General features: G+C 38.4%; 1 protein-coding gene across 1 annotated transcript in view; it reads left to right on the top strand.

Moving 5' to 3' along the window:
- PGGT1B (protein geranylgeranyltransferase type I, beta subunit) overlaps positions 1-19,546 on the top strand; it is a 36,086-nt gene extending 16,540 nt beyond the window's left edge. The window contains exons 4-9 of the mRNA XM_009893832.1: positions 2,513-2,664; positions 5,468-5,600; positions 11,965-12,010; positions 13,621-13,805; positions 14,086-14,194; positions 18,902-19,546. Of these exons, the coding sequence (XP_009892134.1) occupies positions 2,513-2,664; positions 5,468-5,600; positions 11,965-12,010; positions 13,621-13,805; positions 14,086-14,194; positions 18,902-19,074 (798 nt within the window). The 3' untranslated portion in view covers positions 19,075-19,546. The remainder of the gene's footprint in view (positions 1-2,512; positions 2,665-5,467; positions 5,601-11,964; positions 12,011-13,620; positions 13,806-14,085; positions 14,195-18,901) is intronic.
- Positions 19,547-19,978: the final 432 nt, after the last annotated feature.

The raw sequence follows: 19,978 nt of genomic DNA on the forward strand, positions 1-19,978 counted from the left end.
CAATAAGATCTCCCCAGAGCCTTCTCTTCTCCAGGCTGAACAGCCCCAACTCTTTCAGCCTCTCCTCGTAGGAGGAGCCCTTGGATCATCCTCGTGGCTTTCCTCTGGACATGCTCCAGCAGGTCCATGTCTTTCTTATGTTGGGGACTCCAGAGCTGGATGCAGTACTCCAGGTGGGGTCTCACGAGAGTGGAGTATAGGGGCAGAATCACCTCCCTTGACCTGCTGGCCACACTTCTTTTGATGCAGCCCAGGATACGGTTGGCCTTCTGGGCTGCGATCGCACATTGGTGGCTCATGTTGAGTCAATCAGCACCCCCAGGTCCTTCTCCTCAGGGCTGCTCTCCAGCCGTTCCCTGCTGAGTCTGTATTTGTGCTTGGGGTTGCCCCGACCCAGATGTAGGACGTTGCACTTGGCCTTGTTGAAGTGCCTGAGGTTGGCTTGGGCACACCTCTCCAGCCTGTCCAGGTCCCTCTGGATGGCATCCCTCCCCTCCAGTGTGTCCACCTCGCCAAACAGCTTTGTGTCATTGGCAAACTTGCTGAGGGTGCACTCGACCCCATTGTCCATGTTGCCGACAAAGATTTTGAACAGGTCCCAGTACTGGTTTTGGTTCTGTTAGACTTAAAATGCCTAAAACTTGTATGTTAGGCCAAGTTGTTCCTTCTGAGACTACAGCCTGTCATGCAAAGTTAGAAAAACATGTCTCATGACTGCAGTAGCTTTTTCTAAGCTGTTTGAGGGCTCAGCTGTCCTCCATCTGTGGGGTGCCCCATGGGGAAGTCTGTGACTGGGGCATCTCTCCTAGGAGGAAAGGCTGAGAGAGCTGGGACTGTTCAGCATGGAGAAGAGAAGGCTCAGGGAGATCTTATCAGTGTGTATAAATGCCTGCAGGGAGGGTGCAGAGAGGAGAGAGCCAGGCTTTTATTGTCACTGTGCCCAGTGACAGGACCAGAGGCAATGGGCACAGACTGAAACACAAGAGATTCCCTCTGAACGTCAGGAAACACTTTTCCCCTGTCAGTGACCAAGCACTGGCACAGGTTGCCCAGAGAAGTGGTGGAGTCTCCATCCATGGAGATATTCAAAAGCCATCTGGTCATGATCCTGGGCACCTGACTCTAGGTCACCCCATTTGAGCACGTGGGTTTGGACCAGATGACTCCAGAGTCCCCTGCAACCTCAGCCATTCTGTGATTGTGTGTGTGACGGGGGGATAGGTAGGGCAGAAGACAGCGATGAGGATGCTGGCAGCTCAAGTGTCTGTGTGAAAGCTATTGAGATTGTGCCCTCTTCCCAACAGAGAGGCCAAGGCTGGAAAAGAGGAAGAGGAGCTGCAGCTCTCAGCACTCACTCCCATGTTGCCCTTCTCTGTTGATTAGCTAGAGCTTTTTCAGTGCTGCTGCAGCCACTTTCACCTTGTTTTCTGCCTCCCTTTCCCAACTGTGTTTGATTCCCTAGTGTGAGAAGAGTGCCTTGCTGCCTAGTGGGTAATAAGTATTTTTCTTCCAGTTTCTTGTTAGAGTCGAAGCTTCATGGCTTTGGAAATACGCGTAGCTTGCCTGAAAAAGACCGTGTACATATGACATAATCTTACTTAATTTGGTTTGTGTTACTTTTTGCATGTGTTTTTATAATGAATTGCAAAATAAAAATGGCAGCTAACTAGGCAAGAATCCTAGTAAAACATGGTTTAAAAACTTGCTTGTTTCTACTGCTCAGTAGAGACAAATATTTTTTTATCGTCTTTAAGAAAAGTTGTCTTCCAGTTGCTCCAAATTGAACCATCCCAAGTATCCAAAGTCATCTTGTTACATGTGGTTTCTGTTGTCAAAAAGTGGTACAGTCCGGGATGTGCCTAGGGAAAATAACAATTTTAGCACAGCTGCATCAATCCCCCCACCCATTATTGTGACTCGTATCATGTGACTAGTCAGCATTTAACTCTCACTTTAGCTTCTCAGTTGATGTTATTTGCTATATAAATACTTTGCTTAAGCTCTGATTGTTGTTTTAGAATAGACTTGAACATAGATGAGAGGCTAATTTGGTATTGCTTCAATTGACAGAGAGATTACTAGTAATCCCTCACACTGCTTTCTACTTGTAGATCATTAGATTGTAAAGTCTTTGTGGAAGGGACCTCCAGAGGTTTGGCTGATTAACGGTGCTTACCCAGCTGCCAGGAAGCTGATGCCCAGTGGTGTGTCTGGATAAACTTAGGCACAATTGAGCACATCGCATTTCTTTGCTGAACTTGCATAAATATCAGTCTTGGCAAAGCTTTTTTCCAAAGCTTCCTACTGACCAACTGTTTACAAGGGTAGCAGAGCTGTCCAGTAGCTTAGTTTGATTCCGAAAAGTTGAGTGGAATACCTTCAGTTTATCCATAATGATTGAAGGGAAAATAATTTTGTTTACCTCTTAATTATTTTTTTTTAAATGGATGCTTGACACTAATATAAGGTCTTACAATGTTTCGATTTATTTTTTTTCCCCTCCTTTTTCTAGGGTCCAGGTATATCTCATCCTTATGATAGTGGGCACATAGCAATGACTTACACAGGTCTTTCGTGTCTGGTTATTCTTGGAGATGATTTAAGTCGAGTAAATAAAGATGCCTTACTGGCAGGACTGAGAGCTCTCCAGCTGGAGGATGGAAGGTAAAAGATATTTTATGTTCTACAACTCTCCAGAAGGTTCATAGAAAACCCTGGTGTGGAATGAAACATAAGAAACATGTTTTTTATGAAAGTAGCTGTATAATATCTTCTTTCTATTAGAAAATGGTGGATAATCAGTATTAGTAATAGAACACATGCCAGTTTACAGGACCAAGCAGCACTTTGTGTATGGATTTGCTTTGATACTGGAGAATGACAATGTTTGCTTACAACTGTAGATACCTATTACTGGAAAGTTAATGGATTGGTTTATGTCTTAGGGATAGTAATTTTTCTGCTCTATCCTTCAGATAAGTGAGGTTTTCTGTGTTCATATTGTCTGTTTTTTTGCAGCGCCATGGAACAGTGTTATGATAATGTTTGCTCTGCTTGTTGGGAGGTTGAGCTTTATTTAGTTTTGAGAGATTCACGATATCAATATACAGTATGAATCAGCCTATATTACTTGTAATAGGAGTATAGAATTACTAAACTTCGTCATGAGATTCGTTCTTTTTGCATGCATTTTTTAATATATGGTATATACCCCCAATGTACTTCTGTTGGTGGATTTCTTTTGTTTGTTTTTTTAATGTACACTGAAACTGGTAGCTAATGAAAACTTCTGCTAGGGCACATGATCTGTCTGTGGTGTTAAATTGTATTGAATGTCCTTTTTGAAAGGATACTTTTAAAAATGCAGAATTGTAGAAATGTTGTTCCTGAAGGAGTTATGTTTGACTTCACAATGAAATTGCAGTCAACCATTCATGAGTTGAGAAAGCTTTTGTTTTGGTCAAATGGCTTTGTATCATCTAGACATCTTGTGTTTAAAAAAATGTTTTAATTATACAAGTGTTAAAATGTAGTGTTGCATGTGTTTTTTAAAAAGAAGAAAAAACCCCAAACACAAAACACCGGAATGTTCCAGAATTTAAGCAGTGAATATGAACTATATGATATACAATTTTCTGTTATTTATAACAGCAGACTGACCTTAATGGGCCACGTCCTAATGCACGCATACAGAGGTGTATATAGATGTACTTGTTGATCTGCTGTAGTTTGCAGTTTCTTCAAACATGTGGAGGTGTCTCTTCCATTGCTCTAAGCATTCCTATTGTAAGTTGGACCATTCTTGTTATTAAAATGTATCTGGAAGGAAGGAGTTGCTTCAAGTAGCATCTTGAAGTAATTACTTGTCGTCTTGCCTGATTACAGTAAAAAGCTACATGCAGTTAACCTCTTCTACGTGTTTCTATCATGTGTGGCTTTAATGTACAGACTGATAACTCTTATACATGATCCTGTGTTGTGTAGTCCCCGCTGAAGAGTGCCAGGTAGCCCCTAGAGGGAAAGGAGGGTGCTTTGCACATCTCTGGTGTAGAAGTCTCACTTTGGCAGGAGTCAATTTCCAGTGTGACAGACATTTTCATACCTGTGGAAACTGCTTTTACTGCCCCAAAGGGAAGGGATGTGCGAAAGCCAGAACTTGAGTTAACATCTTGTCCAGATGGAAACAGCAATTGAGCTGAATAAGGGGAAGAGACATTTTTCTGCTGGTACCCTAGTATAAGTATGGTAGTCTTAGTTAATAAAAGACGTGTGAAGAAACAAAAATTAAAAAAAAAAAAAAAAAAATGTAATTATATTGTGTCTTTTTACAGTATGAATAAATGTGTGCATTTCAATGTCTATCTTACCTTAGTTGAATGTGATTTGAATTATCTGGATAACGTACAATGCAGTTGTCACCTGAGGATGGGGAGAGATTATAAACCACACTACCGGCAGATCTTAAGTGTCCTGGTTTCCCAGAATGTCCTGTGCCATATCGAGAAAGCGATGGAGGTCATCCCCATCTAAGTTGCAAAGAGCAGGGCCTGGCACCGTTGCAGTTAGGAGAGATTAAAGCATCTCCCAGTAAATGTTGGAGGCTTTCTGTGCAAGAGGATAATGGGGTACATCCTTGCATTTCAGGGTTAAAGAAGGAGCGTCATAGTGATGATAGTCATGCTTAAAAGGCTGTCCTTAAAGCCAAAAGTACCTTTTTTTTTCCCTCTATTTTTAGAGGAGATCTGTCAGGAGGACTTACAAAGATATTCTATTGTGCTGGCTTCTTGCCAATGGTTAATTCATAAAAATATTCTTACTAGTGCTTTGAACCAAATGGAGGCTTGTCAAACAGCAAATCACAGTATTCATCTTCATTTTAAGGGTCTCAGAGAGCACAGAATTGTACCTAGTTAACCCAGACACAATAACTTTAAAGTGTTCATAGAGTTTGGAAAGGTTGTAGCCATACAAAATCAAAAACTGTATTGAAAGTAATTTTTACCATTTGTATTAGAAATTGTAGTATTAACAGTTACATGGAAAAATGACACTGAAGTTGCAGACAGGAAAAGAAAGCCTTGTGAGCTATGAAGTTTTCTAGGAAGGCAAAGAATTCCGCCAAGAATAGTAAATGTTAAAATTATTAACTTATACATCAGTATGTGCTGTGATAAGTGAAAGAATGTAAGCATTAGCGTCTTTGAATAAAAATCAGTGTCATTACATTGCTGAAAATAAAGTCACCCAGGAACTTAAATGTTAACAATTGTATTCATTTTGCTTGGCTTAGTTGGAGTCAAATCTTCTAAAAGGAAAACCTAGTATAGCTTAGGGTTATATTTATGTGGATTCTGTAAGCAGAAGTAACTCATTTTGAAAGAAAAATCACGCAATTCCTTAAACTGCTTTTCATATTTTCTGGTATAACAGGCTGTGCAGTCTAAAATAACAGAAACATTTCTTTCAGTTTCTGTGCAGTGCTGGAAGGAAGTGAGAATGATATGAGGTTTGTGTACTGTGCTTCCTGCATCTGCTTCATGCTCGATAACTGGTCAGGCATGGATATGAAAAAAGCGATAGACTACATTAGAAGAAGTATGGTGAGTATTCACAAAGTGTTATTTCTTACTACATTTTAAAGTTCCTAGCTTTATTTCTTTACTATGACTAAAAACTCTCCATCAAAAATGAAATATTCTAGTAATTTCTTTCTTTTCTGTTCCTACTTTACCAAGTTGAAAAATGAAAAAGTACATTGGTTTTTGCATTTGTGTTTTCTTTGTAACGTCTGTACTAGCAAAATGTTTTTATTCAGTGTGTATGTTCACAGCAAATTAAATCTAATCTTTTTTCTTCAAAACTCAATGTAAAATTGAAAGCAAGTTTTTGAAAACTGAGGCCTGATGTTCCTATAACTTTGATGCAGTGCCTAAAGCACTGCATCAATAAAATCCTCGTGTTTCAATGAGCTGTAGTCCTGCTTTTTAAATGATATACAAAATCAAAGGAAAAACTGATTATTGACATCAATTCCAAGTTTAATAAGTGTTTCTAGATATGCATTTCATTATTTATTTATTAGATGTTTGGAATGAAGGAAGATATTGGTATAGACATTTTTTTTTTCCTGTGTCTGTGCAAACTATCTTCAGATTAGGTTGGAGCAAAAGTGTTTTCATGTTTTTTTCATGATGTTTTCATTAGTTTAATTGAGCTTCATTTTCCAAGTTTAAAATAAATTATTTTCAAAGCAGCTGAGTAACCTTGAAAACTACAGTTCCCTGAATGTGAGTAAACTTACACAGTAAACTCTTCTAGTTTGCAAAAAAGAGCCAAATTTATGATGACATACAACTTCTGTTGTAAATGGGTATGTTTATTCATTGCTGTCAGCAGTGAGATTGTGAAAGTTAAGTGAGAAACAAGTCTAAAAAGGACTTAACATCCTGCTTCAGATCAAATGGGTTTTTATTTTATATTTCTTTTTTAAGGAGGTATTTAGGTGCATAAGCATTTCTTACTGTACATCACAAGAAGCTTTCTGGCACGCTGCCATAGACTAGTTGGGAACATATATTTTCTTCATGTGTTCTTTTTCAAAAAATGTAGAATCAGTCTAATTCATACATTGTGCATTCATGACATTAGACTGCATACTAGAATGGAGAGTATGAACAAAACTTCATACTATCACACCTACATTGCTTTTAATGCCTTTTAATATGTTTCTACTCTGCTTACTCCCCTCAACGCCCCTCAGCAGGACAGGGGAGAGAATAGGAAGAGCAAAAGCAAGAAAAACCGTGGATCGAGGTAAAGACAGTACAATCTAAGTGAAGAAAAGAGGAAGAAAACAAGTGATGCAAAGGCAATCAGTCACTCACCACTTCCCACAAACAGACTGATACTCAGCCAGTCTCCAAGCATCAGCTGCCTTGGAAGACACCTCCCTCCTACCCACCCCTTCTTCTTCTGATGCCCCAGTATTATGGCTGAGTGTGAGGTTACAAGATATGGAATTATCCCCTGAGATTCAGCTGTCCTAGCTGTGTCACCCCCCAATTTCTTCTGCAGTCCCAGCCTGCTCACTGCAGGGTGGTAAAGCGGGAAAAAAAAAGAGAAAGCCTTGATGCTGTGCTTGGTGCTGATAGTCCATCCAACAGTTGTCCCCTACAGCCCATGTCACCCTCACTTCTGGCAGGTTAGCCTGCGAGCCCCTGAGATTTGTGGTCCCTACTCCAGTTCCTGGTACTCAGACCACCTGTCTTAACCCACCAGATATTTGGGCCTGAAGTTCGCTAGCATTCACATATACACACACTGAATAGATAGCACATGTCCACAGAAGATAGTTAAAAATAGGGTTTAATAAGTCTTGGACTGACTGAGGTGATAAAGGGCAGGGCTCAGTGATACAAGCACACAGACCAGCACTCTGTTCACACTGTACTAGCACCTTTTATCCTCTTTTCCCCTCTGCTTTTCCTTGCTTGTTCCTCCCCAGTCTGCTTTGATCTTTGCCATTCACACCATTGGTGCTTTCCCTAGCCATCCTGTGATAAGTTGTGCACAGCCCTGCATTCCCCAGAAAATACCCCATTAACAAGTTCTATACGATCCCAGAATTTTCTTCCCCTGCATCCCATAAGAGCCCCTGTACCCTGGTAGTTAGTAGCCCACGTTAGTTAGCATGGGTTTCTAGGTTGAGGAGATCCGTGCTGGCTCCTTTTGGTGGGTTTCATCCAGGGCTGATGATTTATCTGTTCTCCTTTCACAGTCTGAGGGAGCAGCCAAGTCCGGTTGTTCACCTTTCACTGATTAGTTCCGGAGGGTTCTTCCTCTTCTGATCCTTGCTGGGCCTTTGTGTTTACTGAGATTAGCCTTTAATCAGATAACTTAGCAGAGATACAAAAGGAAAATCAAATACTAAGGAAGAATAGAGAACAAAACCAAAGAGCACAGTCCTCGTTGTGGTGTTCTGTACTTCACATGAACTGCTAGTTAGCATTTTGTACACACTTGAGTGCAGTTTTTGGTCCCAACGGATATGATGGAACTAGGAAGGGTGCAAAGAAAGTTGAGTTGAATTGTCGGAGGTATGAACCAGCTTGTGTAAAAGGATCATTTAATATACTAGGATTCCTGATTCTGAAAGTTAGGTAATTAAGTGGAGCGTGACAGAGGTATGTAAAGTAATAAGTAGCACTGAAAAGATGAAGTGAATGGGGAACAATTATTTCTTTCTAAGACAAGAACTAGAGAGCATCATATGAGGCCGTTGGTAGACCATGCAAGGGGAGATGTTTTGAAAGTTTAGAGCTTTGATATGGCACTGGAGATTTACTGTCTTCAGTGATCTTGAACCAAATTTATAGTTTGCTTCTAGAGCCTTAGCATTCATCCTTGTACTCGCAAATTCCAATTGTTATGTTTGTACTGGGAAAATTGATGCCACTTTGAGGAGGAAAAAAAAAAAAATAATAAATTGAAGCCTGAACAGAACAAGACCTCCTGCTTGTAATAATGCTTCAGTTGACCAGTGAAGTAAAACTGGAATCTGGACATGGTTGAGTCCAGAAGACGCTGTGGCTTATCACAAAAACTGTGGCTTTTGCTGTCTAGCTCGGAGAGTAACTTAAAGAGATCCTGTAAGCGGTGTTCTGTAGGCAGCAGTCTCCTTAGCATGTGCTAATGTGTAACAAGAGATGCTATGTTTTTGTCGAAGTTTACTGTGAATTGGTAGATTTACTATACACTGTGTTCAGTAAGACTTCTTTTTTAAAAGCGTTGATATACTTTTACTTCACTGCAGAGTTGGTATGCGCACATCCACTAGTTTTGTCTGGGTTTTCTGGGTGTGCGCTGTTTGGATAGACCAGTATTTCAATGCGCTAACTCGGTTGCAAAGTGTCTCGCACTTCTAGGCAAATACACAACGTCTTTGCATCCTGCTTGGCCACGTTGTGGAGTTGAAGATGTGTTTGGAGAAGTCTCAAATGTTTGGGGAGTAGCCTTTTGTGAAAATAATTTTGCAGTGGTGAAACTGTCTCTTCCCACAACCCTTCTTGAAATGTATTCCAATTGAAGTACCTATCAGATGAACCAAGTATTTCTTTAAATGTATTTCTTAAATACAGTTGATGTGAAATGTGGTATCCAAGAATGTTAGCTTGATTTCTCCTGTTAAGATTCTGTAGACAGTGCTAAAAATAACCTATATACATTACAAGTCAAAGTAAATTCTATTTGTGATTGTTTCATTTTTTATTCCTTGTGTAACCAACTACACAGTAAATATTGCTGTAGACTTTCTTGCAAATGTGTATTCCTGATTTGCTACAATGTTACCTCGTTCTGGTATTTCCATTAATTATAAAACAAAAGAGATTGCATTGCTCAGTAGTAAACTGCTGTGACAGAAAGGTGTGGTTTTGGTTTACTGTCATGTGTCATCATTTGCACATAGATGAAGCAAGTGATAGTTCACAAACTTGTTCTCAGTTATTTAAATTGGCATACATGTGAAGTCGAACTAATCTGGATGGAGAGTAACATGACTGGTTAAACACTGTAATCTTTGTAATAAGCTTCTGGATATTTTAGCTTATTCTTTGGAATTTATTCTCTTTAGTGACATAGTGTAAGAATTGTTACAGATATTTCAATACAGCTGAAGGAGGGGAGGGGGTTTGTGTAGTTAGGCATGTCAAGAACAGCAGAAGATTGGAACATGAAACAACAGTGTTGCTTTAGTCGGAACAGTAACTGTGTTAATAAGAACTGAATCTTCATACAGAAGGGATAGCCCTCTTCTTATCACTTGACTAAAAAGTGTTTGTACAATACTGATCACAAAAATAATTCTGGATCAGTTTTATTGTCAGTAAAATAATTAGATTCCAATCATACGATTTGTATCAGCATAGGTTGATTTTTGGCTTTCCCATTTAAAAGTCAGGTATGTCATTAACCAAAAAACAATAGACACTATGATGCTGAAATTTCGAATTACTTCCACAGACTCTAAAATACTGCTTTTTGCAACATTGATTGGTTTACCACGAATTTGTTTTTTAAGTGGAGATATTGCAAGAAGCTTTAAGTATACCATCTGCTTCTTCTAGTATAGTAGAGACATCTTGAAATGCAGGTACCTGAGTCTGTAGATACAGTTAAGCTGGTTGTGAAACTTTTAGACTGTGAAGCAAAGATTGTACCCAAAACTGGATTTACACATTTCCTGAGGATAGTATTCAATTATGCAGTTTTCACGTTGCAGTAACCTAGAGCCTCTTTTGCATCTAATTTCCTGGGGCTTTTCAAAAAGACAAAGAAACAAACATATTTCCCTAGTTCTTTAATGCACACAAGTCCCCAAAGAGCAGCTGCTGTCTGTAAATAAATAGGCACCAGTCAGCCAAAGGTCAACTATTGTCTATTAAAATTTCAAGCTAATTGTACAGCCCAACATAGTACACTGTCTGGGATGCACACTTAACAGCTTTTCTCATGAGCTAATTACTTTGTTATACATAAAGCAAACCACCTCCTCTTACAATTACTGTTTGTAGAGTTAATTAGCTTTGCCAGCCTAGCTTTACTAATCAGCTTGCCTTTGCTTAGCAATTACTGGGCCTGTGGAGTGTGGTAGCTCATTTGGATCACATTCTCAAAAAGCAGAGCAAAGAGTTTAAAGTAACTTTACACTGTATTTCAACATTCAGATGTTCATAGGGATTACTTAAAATTGACTGGTTCAGCCTTAGCAGGTCAGGCTGCATCTTGAACCGTATGTATCAGATGTTAGTCTTTTTAGTTGCGTCAACTTGCAGCAACGACTTAAAAACCAAGGAATAGGATTTTAATGTAACTTCTGTGTATGCCACTGTTTCTTTTTTTCTTCTCAATGTCAGCTTTAAAAACAGATCTACAAAATAATTCTTAGGTCGTTACTGAAGACATGCTAGGTCCTGTAGCCATTCTTTGGTTAGGATGTAGGACCCACGTGATTTAACTTTACAAGTTAAACTTCATTTCTTTTCCTACTAAACAGTTTGGTATTTGTCCAGTGTATAACTTATTAATTATTCTATGAACTCTTGTAAAAGAAACATTTTCCATTTTATGAATAACTTACTCTGATCTCTTGTTTCTTATCATGCAAAACGATTTCATGAATTTTTAGGGAAGAAAGATTGTTATTCCTACATATACAGTATCATCTGGTTCTAGATTGCTTGTAACAGACCTGTACTGTATTCTTGGTGCTTTGTTTGTCACACTAGAGTTTCTCCATTTTCTTTCACTTAACAAATTGATTTTCAGCATTGTCAATGTATTTTTTTTAATGGTAGTATTTTATAGAACAGGTTAAGTTTAGTCCAATAGTATGCTTTATTATGTTGTTATTTCTTGTTTCCTCCTTCCTGCCCCACCCCTGGTCTTCATTTTGTTAAAGCCTGATGTTCTTGCTCCTTACTAAAGCATTTCTTGTACTTAAGTATTGTACACACAGTAGTACATTGCATGCAGTGTATTTTGCCTTTTTGTATGTTAACTAGCTTGTGGGTTAAAGACAGGTTTAATTTATCCATTTAATTTTGTTTGAAATTACATACCCATTTTTTTCTTTTTATAAAAAATTGGGGTTTTTTTTCTTTAACGGTTATCTGCTTAACATGCTTCCGTTTTTTGGCAAAGACATGTTTATCCATTTTCAGACTTATACGTCACAACTAAAATGAACTCCATGACGTGAAGTCATAAAAGCTGTCTGCGTTGACATAAGGCTGATTTGTTAACTGTTTTGTGCCAAGAGCTTTTTGAGCTGTAGGTTCAGAATTTAATCAGGTTAAATGGGGATTATAATCTGATGATAATTTTGCTAGTAAACTGAGAAATTGCAATGTCTGTGAAAGTGATTTGGTTCTAAAGTAACTGGTTTGGGTTTTTTTTTTTTTTCAGTCTTACGATAACGGCCTGGCACAGGGAGCTGGACTGGAATCTCATGGTAAGAATGTTAAAATGTCCTATGCCTATTTTTAAGACTGCTATTGAAAAAGCTCTGAGAGGTGCAGGGTGTGTCATGCCTTTCCTTCTTTTCTGATTTTAAGGAAGTGGGATGAGGAGGACCAAATCCAAAACATGCCCAAGAATATCATCTGTCTTCTTCCCTTAGTTCCAGCTTAGTATCAGACCAGATGGCTCTTGATGTATCAACTCCATTAATCTTACCTTATGAATGTTTTGTTGAAAGGTGTTGGCTGTAGTTCTCATCTCTTGCTGACGGAGAAAACTTTTTCCACACGTACCATTGCTACTCTGTGGATTTATCTGCAACAGATTTTGTGCAATGCAGTTGATAATCTCCAATTTCAGCAGCTATTAGTAAAACCTAGAAACATTTCCTCTGATAGATTACAGCATCCATTGGGGGCTCAAATCTTGAAGCAGCAGTTAATTTTTGTAAACAGTTGGTAGTTGTGAAGACAGGAATTCCCAAGAGACTGGTATTTTTAAGCAAAATGTTTCTATGTCTTGAAGTAATGGTCTGCTTGTGACAGAAACTATTGAGTTTTATGGGACTGATACTAAATCTATCAAATGTTTGCTAGCTTTATCCTTAGTAGTGAGCTTTGATAGGATTCCATCTGTTTTCTTCCTGCAGGATGGGTAAAGTTGAGAATCTTAAACTATACACCCTATGTATTTAAAAAATGAGTTAACTAAGTTACTGTAGAATGCTAGTGATAACAGATAGCATTACTTCAGCATCCTTCTCCTGCTACTTTTCAGCATCAGAATGAAAATAATCTTAGAGTTCCAGGGGTCTTCTAGCACCAGGAGAGTGTAAGAAACTTTGGGCCCCAAATTGTGCATCAACAGCTTGCTTATGGTCTTTACCAGACTGTAATTTTATCATATCAGGTAATAGACTCAGGATGAGTTTTGATGGGCTTTAAAAAATGATGGCTGTGATAGACAGACAAAGAACATGAGTTTCTCTTCTAATTTCAAAATTTACTGTGTGGTTTCCTTGACAACAAAAAAATTCTTAGAAGATTAATTTGTGTTTACTACGACCATGAGAGTCCAGCAGTCTTTTCATAGTATTAACCATGCCTTTTTTTTTTCCCATTAATTTTTTTTTTTTTCCGCTTTCTGCTCATCAGACGCTCCTGTCTGTTTATATCCTCTGGGGGATTGTGTCTGAGACTGCCTTTGGCATCTCTGCTTCAGTCTGATTGCTGGCATCCCAATAGCTTTCTTTTTTAAGAAACATATGAAGAAATGTTTTCTGTTGCGTTGCAATGTGCTTATTTCTGGACTGCTGTGTAATGTAAATTGCGCAGCATTGAGAGGCTATCCAACTTTAAGAAAATGATTTCAAGTCTATTTGTGAAAGGGTTGGATTGAGATTTTTCCCCCCTTTGACATAAGTGCTGAAGTAAAATGGCTTTATTTATTTGTATTTTAGACTTAAAATTAACACTTTCAGACTTTTAATAATCCATTGATTTAATTGTTACTACCCTAGTTAAAGTTCTGACTGAGATCATACAGGCTTCAGTGAAAATCTGGGTATCTTAAAATATTGCATAAACAACTGTTTCTTCATAGGTGGCTCTACATTTTGTGGTATTGCATCTCTGTGTTTGATGGGTAAACTGGAGGAAGTTTTTTCAGAAAAAGAACTGAACAGGATAAGAAGGTGGTGTATAATGAGACAACAGACTGGCTACCAGGGACGACCCAACAAACCCGTAGACACTTGCTATTCCTTTTGGGTGGGAGCAACATTGAAGGTAGTGTACATAACAGCTACGGGATAGTTACTGATTTGTTTTGGTTTCTTTAGGCATCATATCTTTTCTTTGCTTGAAAAAGTTACGTATTTGGCACAACTGCATGAATATGCACAGATCACTATAAAGTGTTCTTTCATACTGAAGAAATGCAGGATATGGAGGTTTACCAGATTAGCGCTATGTCTGCTATCACTGCTTATCTCTTAAGTCAGGTCTATATTTTTGTATTAAAAACTAAGATTTAGTATATTACTGTAATGGTCTAATTTCTTTTCAGCTCCTGAACATATTCCAATATACAAATTTAGAGAAAAACCGAAATTATATCCTGTCAACTCAAGATCGCCTTGTTGGTGGATTTGCCAAGTGGCCAGACAGCCATCCAGGTAAATTTACTTTTCAAAATTATGGTGAACGTGTTCTAAGCTAGAAATACATTCCAGTGGTCAGACATCTGAGAGGTGTAAAGGAAGTTTTCCCCTCGGTCTCCATCAAAAAATGGGAAAAAATATATTTAAATATTTTTAAAATATTATGAGGCTTTCATGGTTTAAGTGGAAAGAGGGAGGTACAGTTTTTCCTTGTTCAGCCACAGAGCAAGTGAGCTGCTGTTCAGACTATTGCTGAAAGAGTATCACTGTCTATTCAGAGCTGGACAAGCCTTTCTGTATGTGTTTGAATGTTCTAGTTAAAGGGAATATTGTGCAGTGGGTATCTGTAAATCATCTGAGTAAAATATTTCAAAGAACTTGTTGCCTTAATAAAGGAATCCTTTAAGCTTATTCAGAAGGCATTGACGTATGTAAAAACAGTCAAAGTTTACATAGTTACATATTACTATTTACAGATTGTAGTTACACATAGCAATTATATGTAGTGCATTTGAAAGTTAATTATTATCCTTTTGGAAGTGGATAATTTGGAGTAGTGAAAAACTTGACACTAAAATCTTTTAATTTGAAATAATTTTAAAAGATGCTAGAAATCAATGAAAGCATTGCAAACTCTTGAAAACAAACCTTGTGCCAGTGGTGTTGCCCAGTGGCATTTTGTACACAGAAGATAAACAGTCTGTAAAATGACCAAAGAAGATAAAAATTTAGTCATAATAAAGGCTGAGTCTGTTCAGAATATCTGCCCTGATATTTCATCTTGAACAACAGTTGAGATTTTTTCAAGGTGGACCCACACTGAGAACACAGAACTTATGATAGATGTGCTCTGCCAACTCCCCTGAAAACAAGCTTAGGATTCCTGAGGACTTTAGCTATATTTATTCTGCATTATGTGGATCAGTTAGTATCACTTGGAGGAAATATTTCTGTTTGTCTTGATGAACCATTTACTTTGTGAGCTATTAATTACAAAATCTGTTTAAAAGCCAAATTCACGTGCAAAGTTCCTTAACCTGTCTTTTAGCATGGCTAGGATTGTTTGAGATAAGATTTGAGGAAGGCAAGACTACTAATAAAGCTGTTTTCCATTGATTTGTGTGGTGTTTCAGTCTGAACCCTGCTGTTTCCTATAAAGCAAGCTTTTGCTGTCTCTTCTGTTTTATTGGGATAGGTGGGCTTATTGCAGCATTCTTTCCTCAGGCAGATAGTGACCCAAGTCTGTGTTCAGGTTTTGAAGGAGAGTAAAACGTTAATGCATTTCTGATGTGAAGAACGACTATAAATGCAGCACTGCAAAGAATGTTTCTATGGCATTCTGATTTCATTGCCATACATGCACAGCTGAGCTTCCTACAAGCTAGTATCTGAAAGGCAAGCTGTCTTTTGATTGTTATATGTTTCCACAGTAAAGATCTCACGCTTTACTAACATGAAGTATCTGTGCGAGTTTGATTGTTCTCAAAAGCCTACTGTTTATGAACTGTACATAGTCCTCTTGACTTCAGTGTAAATGCAAAATGTGAAGGTAACAGAGAGTGGTATGGGTCATCTTGCAAATAAGTTAAAAGTTCTGTTGACACTCAACATGGACAGAAGTGATTCTTTCTCCTTGAAGCATTTAGCATTTGTAAAGCTGATAAGTGGCCTCAATTTGGTTTTGTCACAAAACTCAGATGTGACAATATTCCAGGCAAAGCTTGCAAATTAAGAAGGTGCTTTCTAAGACAGATTCAGAATTTGAACTTCTGTAGCTCCTACTTCATAAAAGCTCTGTTTAAATTTGGATAGTCAATATGTCTTTGCTGTGCAATAATATTTTTAGAAAGAAGGCCAGAAGAAATTGAAGAAAACAGTGAAGTGCTTGTGGTAATCCATATATTACATGGACTTCCAAAGTTGCAAGTAACTGCTCACAACTGATGATTCAGGGAAACATTATTTTGTAGTCCTGATGTTCATATGCTAACAGACATCAATGCACTGTTTGTTCTGGAGGCCAGTAGCATTATTTAACACTTTTTCTTGATTTAAAATAGTGTTTGGGGTATCATGCTTATTGAGCAGTGACCTTAGAAAACTTTATTGCCTTTCAAGATAAATCTAAAACGTCAAAAGACTCTTAAAATGCTAGTAATCCTCTGAAAACATGTGGATAATGATGTGAATCAGGACATGACTTGTTTTGTTTATAGTGATCTAAAGGTTGTCAAATATAGGAAAGGCTTTTATCTGAAAAATCTTCTGAATATCATTGTAGTAGTAGTATTACTGTTATATAAAGCGGGCACGGACAGTAGCTTAGTAGGGAGTTTCATACTTCAAACCAGAACTGAACACGTACTGTATTTGTTCTTTGTTTACAAGTGACTGATACATATTTCATGTTAACCTGTTAGATCTGCTACCTTGTGTTGGTATTACTTGTTACAAACATTAAACCACATTAATGTGGTTTAATGGAGTTGATTTTCTTCCTAGCAGCCATACGGTGCTGTGTTTTTGATTCATGACCAAAACAGCACTGATGTTTTAGCTGTTGTGGAGCGCTGCTTGCGCAGTGTCAAGGCCTTTTCTGTTTCTCATGCTGCCCTACTAGCGAGCAGACTGGGTGTGCACGAGAAGCTGGGACAGAGCACAGCCAGGACAGCTGACCCCACTGACCACAGGGGTACCCCGTACCGCATGGCGTCGTGCTGAGCAATAAAAGCTGGGGAAGAAGGAAGAAGTGGGAGAATGTTTGGAGTTGCAGTGTTTTTCCAGGAAGTAGCTAAACATGTGCCTACCAATGGGATGTAGATAATCAATTTCTTATTTTGCTTTGCTTGTGCCTGGGGCTTTTGCTTTCCCCATGAACTGTCGTTACCTCAACCCATGACTTTTCCCACTTTTACTCTTCCTTTCCGCTTCTCCCACTGGACGTGAAGCAGGGGAAGATAGCAAGCAGCGGTGCGGTGCTTAGCTGCCTACCAGTGTTAATCTACACATTTTGCTACAACACACACCTAAGCAATTTGGGGTTTTTTTCAGACTTGTGCATAAGTCATGACTAGATTTAAATAAACTTTTCTTTTAAATTACTAGAGGTTCTGCTGCATGCCCCAAGAGGTTTTGCTGCAACTCTGGTACATCTTGCTTCTTATCTTTAAATTATGTGCTTCCAATTCTTCTGTATTGCATATGTAAGTTACAGGTTATGCAAGAGAAAGATCAAAAGGTTTAACATAAGGGAGTGAGAGGATGAAAATGAGCGTGCGCAATTACTACATGTAAAACACTGAAGCGAGATTTGCTCTTGTGGAAGTATAAGTACACCTTATTTTGTTGCGAGGTTGCATGCTGCATTCTGTATTTGAGTTACATATGAAACAAAATGTCTGGACCTACGTTTTTAGACCTTGAAAAGCTTGGTGTATTTCATAGCTTGAAACAGAGGAGTACACAGGGTGCATATGTGTTTTGGCTAGAAGTAAGTTGAGTATTAAGTTCGCATGGATTTGCATGACTGTTGAACTTCATGTTTAAACCCACCAATAGCCATATACAGGTAATTAGGTTTGTATATGGTTTTTAGTGTGTATCAATGCAGCTGTCCGCAGGGATTAATATACTCTGTTTCCTGAAGTTGAGGTCTCCTTGCCTGACATACTTTCTGCGAGGTCAGTAGGGGCTGTATCTGCTGAGCATGCTTTTGTCTGCATGTTAATGCTGGTAAGCGGAAGCCTTTTTCCAGAGTCTCTCTGTCCACATACCTTCTGGTAATACCATTTCAGTCAAATATGAAATTACTGAAAAGATTACTAAGTGTTGAGAATTCATAAAGGGCACATTAAGTTCACATCCTCTTTCTATCTTTACCATGTAATTTCACGGGCAGATAATCCAATCTAATGGCTTGCTGCTGCCCAGAGGAGACAGGTTCACTTCTCTTTCTCCCAGCTTCCCCAAGTACAGCTGCATGTCCTTTCCCCTTTTTGCACTAGCTTCGGTGTGTATGAAAACCTTCTGCAAACAACTTGAATTCACTAAAATGTCAGAAAACTGTCCGTTTTCTTCTGCTTGGGTTAATTTTCTTCCATATTTCTTCAATTGCTTTAGGTCATGGAGGGTGTTCAGCAAGCTGTAGTGCTGGTATGAGGTGGGCAGCAGGAGCAGTGTGGGACAGGGGAATAAGAGTATCCCTGGTTTTGGTGGTAGTCATCTGTTATGGCTGGTCAAGCTACCTCATGAGTTCAAATCCTTAGGATATTCTCTCAGGAAGGGGGGAAGCTAGGTAAGGTAATAATTTTTCATGCTTCTAAATCTTGCTCTTTGGCAGCTATTGGCACTAATTTTGGTGTTTCACTAGTCAGCTGTTCATCAAGTAATCAGCCAAAAAATTCTTTCGTGTTTGGAAAAAAAAAAAATTCTTTGTGGACAGAAATTATTTCCAGCTCCTCAAATTCTTTTGCTGTTTGGCCTGAGCGCTAGGAAGAAATAAAGTAGTGGGCAAGAATTATTATAAAACAACACTAGACTCTAGTTTTAGAGATTACAGAGTATCAGTTCATGCTGGTGGCTTTGGGCAGAAATTGATTTCTTCTGTCAAAACCCCAGTTTGTTTTCCTTGGCTGTAATTATTCAGGCATGTTGGAATCCAGGAACAATTGGCTGTGACAGCCTGACATTAATTTTCTTTTTCCTTTTCTCTCCTTCTTTCAGATGCTTTACATGCCTACTTTGGGATCTGTGGTTTGTCGTTAATTGGAGAATCTGGTATTTGCGAAGTTCATCCTGCCCTGAATGTAAGCACAAGAACCTCAGAGCGCCTTCACCACCTTCATCAGATCTGGAAAACAAGAACTCCTAAAGACGACACACACCTCTCTACATGACTGATTTAGACTTGAGTTTATTTCTGGTAGCATAATTGTAGCCCAAGGTTAAAAGCCATGTATAACCAATGTGCTCTTTTAAGTGCTGGAGTCATACAGTCAGTTCTGTGTTGCTGGCATCACTTCGATGGGGAGTTGCCTTCAGCAGGTTATTCTGCATTGTGAAAAAAGGAAATATTTTGGTTATATAGAAGTTTGTCGCCGCAGACTGTAAATGGCTCTTCAAATGGCTTTACATCTAAGAAATCCCTTGAGGCATTTGAACTTCATTTCTTTAAATTTGTGCATACTGTGTCAAAATATATAATAGGAAAGTATTTTCAAAATCTGTTTACATATCGTACAGTATAGCACAGAACCTTGGAGTTCTTTATGATCGTAAAGTTTGACATATTTTTGGGTAGAGAATCTCCCATATTAAGTCTCGGTTAAAAGTTACCTTTTATCGTCTACTTTCAGATTCCATAAACTTTGTTTAAAAAAAAAAGAAAAACAAATAAAATTATTTTGTTCAATATACTGGACTTTTAAAGGTGTGTGGCCTTACTAAATGAATGTCATAATTCTTCCAAGTAGCTTCTACACAGATGAAGTGGATCATTAGCCAGACAAAGAGTTTTCATCTGAAATATTCTCTTCATGTGGAAGTCAATGAGTGTGGTGTATTGATGTATGTCAGTAAGAAATGTTCAACACGGTCTTTTGAAAGAGTAGGTGTGTGTGAGAGTAGCATTAGAACCTGCTTCCAAAGTCAAGCCTTTGCAATACATTAAAATTGTGCAACTGCATTCTGGTTATTTTTATTTTTATATATATATATATATATGTAAATATTTCCCTTTCAGTGTGAAAGAATTCCTAGTTTCTTAACCATTCTGTGTAAAGAATGAAACATTGGGCTTTA

This window comes from Charadrius vociferus, unplaced genomic scaffold (genome assembly GCF_000708025.1).
Source record: "Charadrius vociferus isolate BGI_N301 unplaced genomic scaffold, ASM70802v2 scaffold158, whole genome shotgun sequence".
Taxonomy (NCBI): Eukaryota; Metazoa; Chordata; class Aves; order Charadriiformes; family Charadriidae; genus Charadrius; species Charadrius vociferus.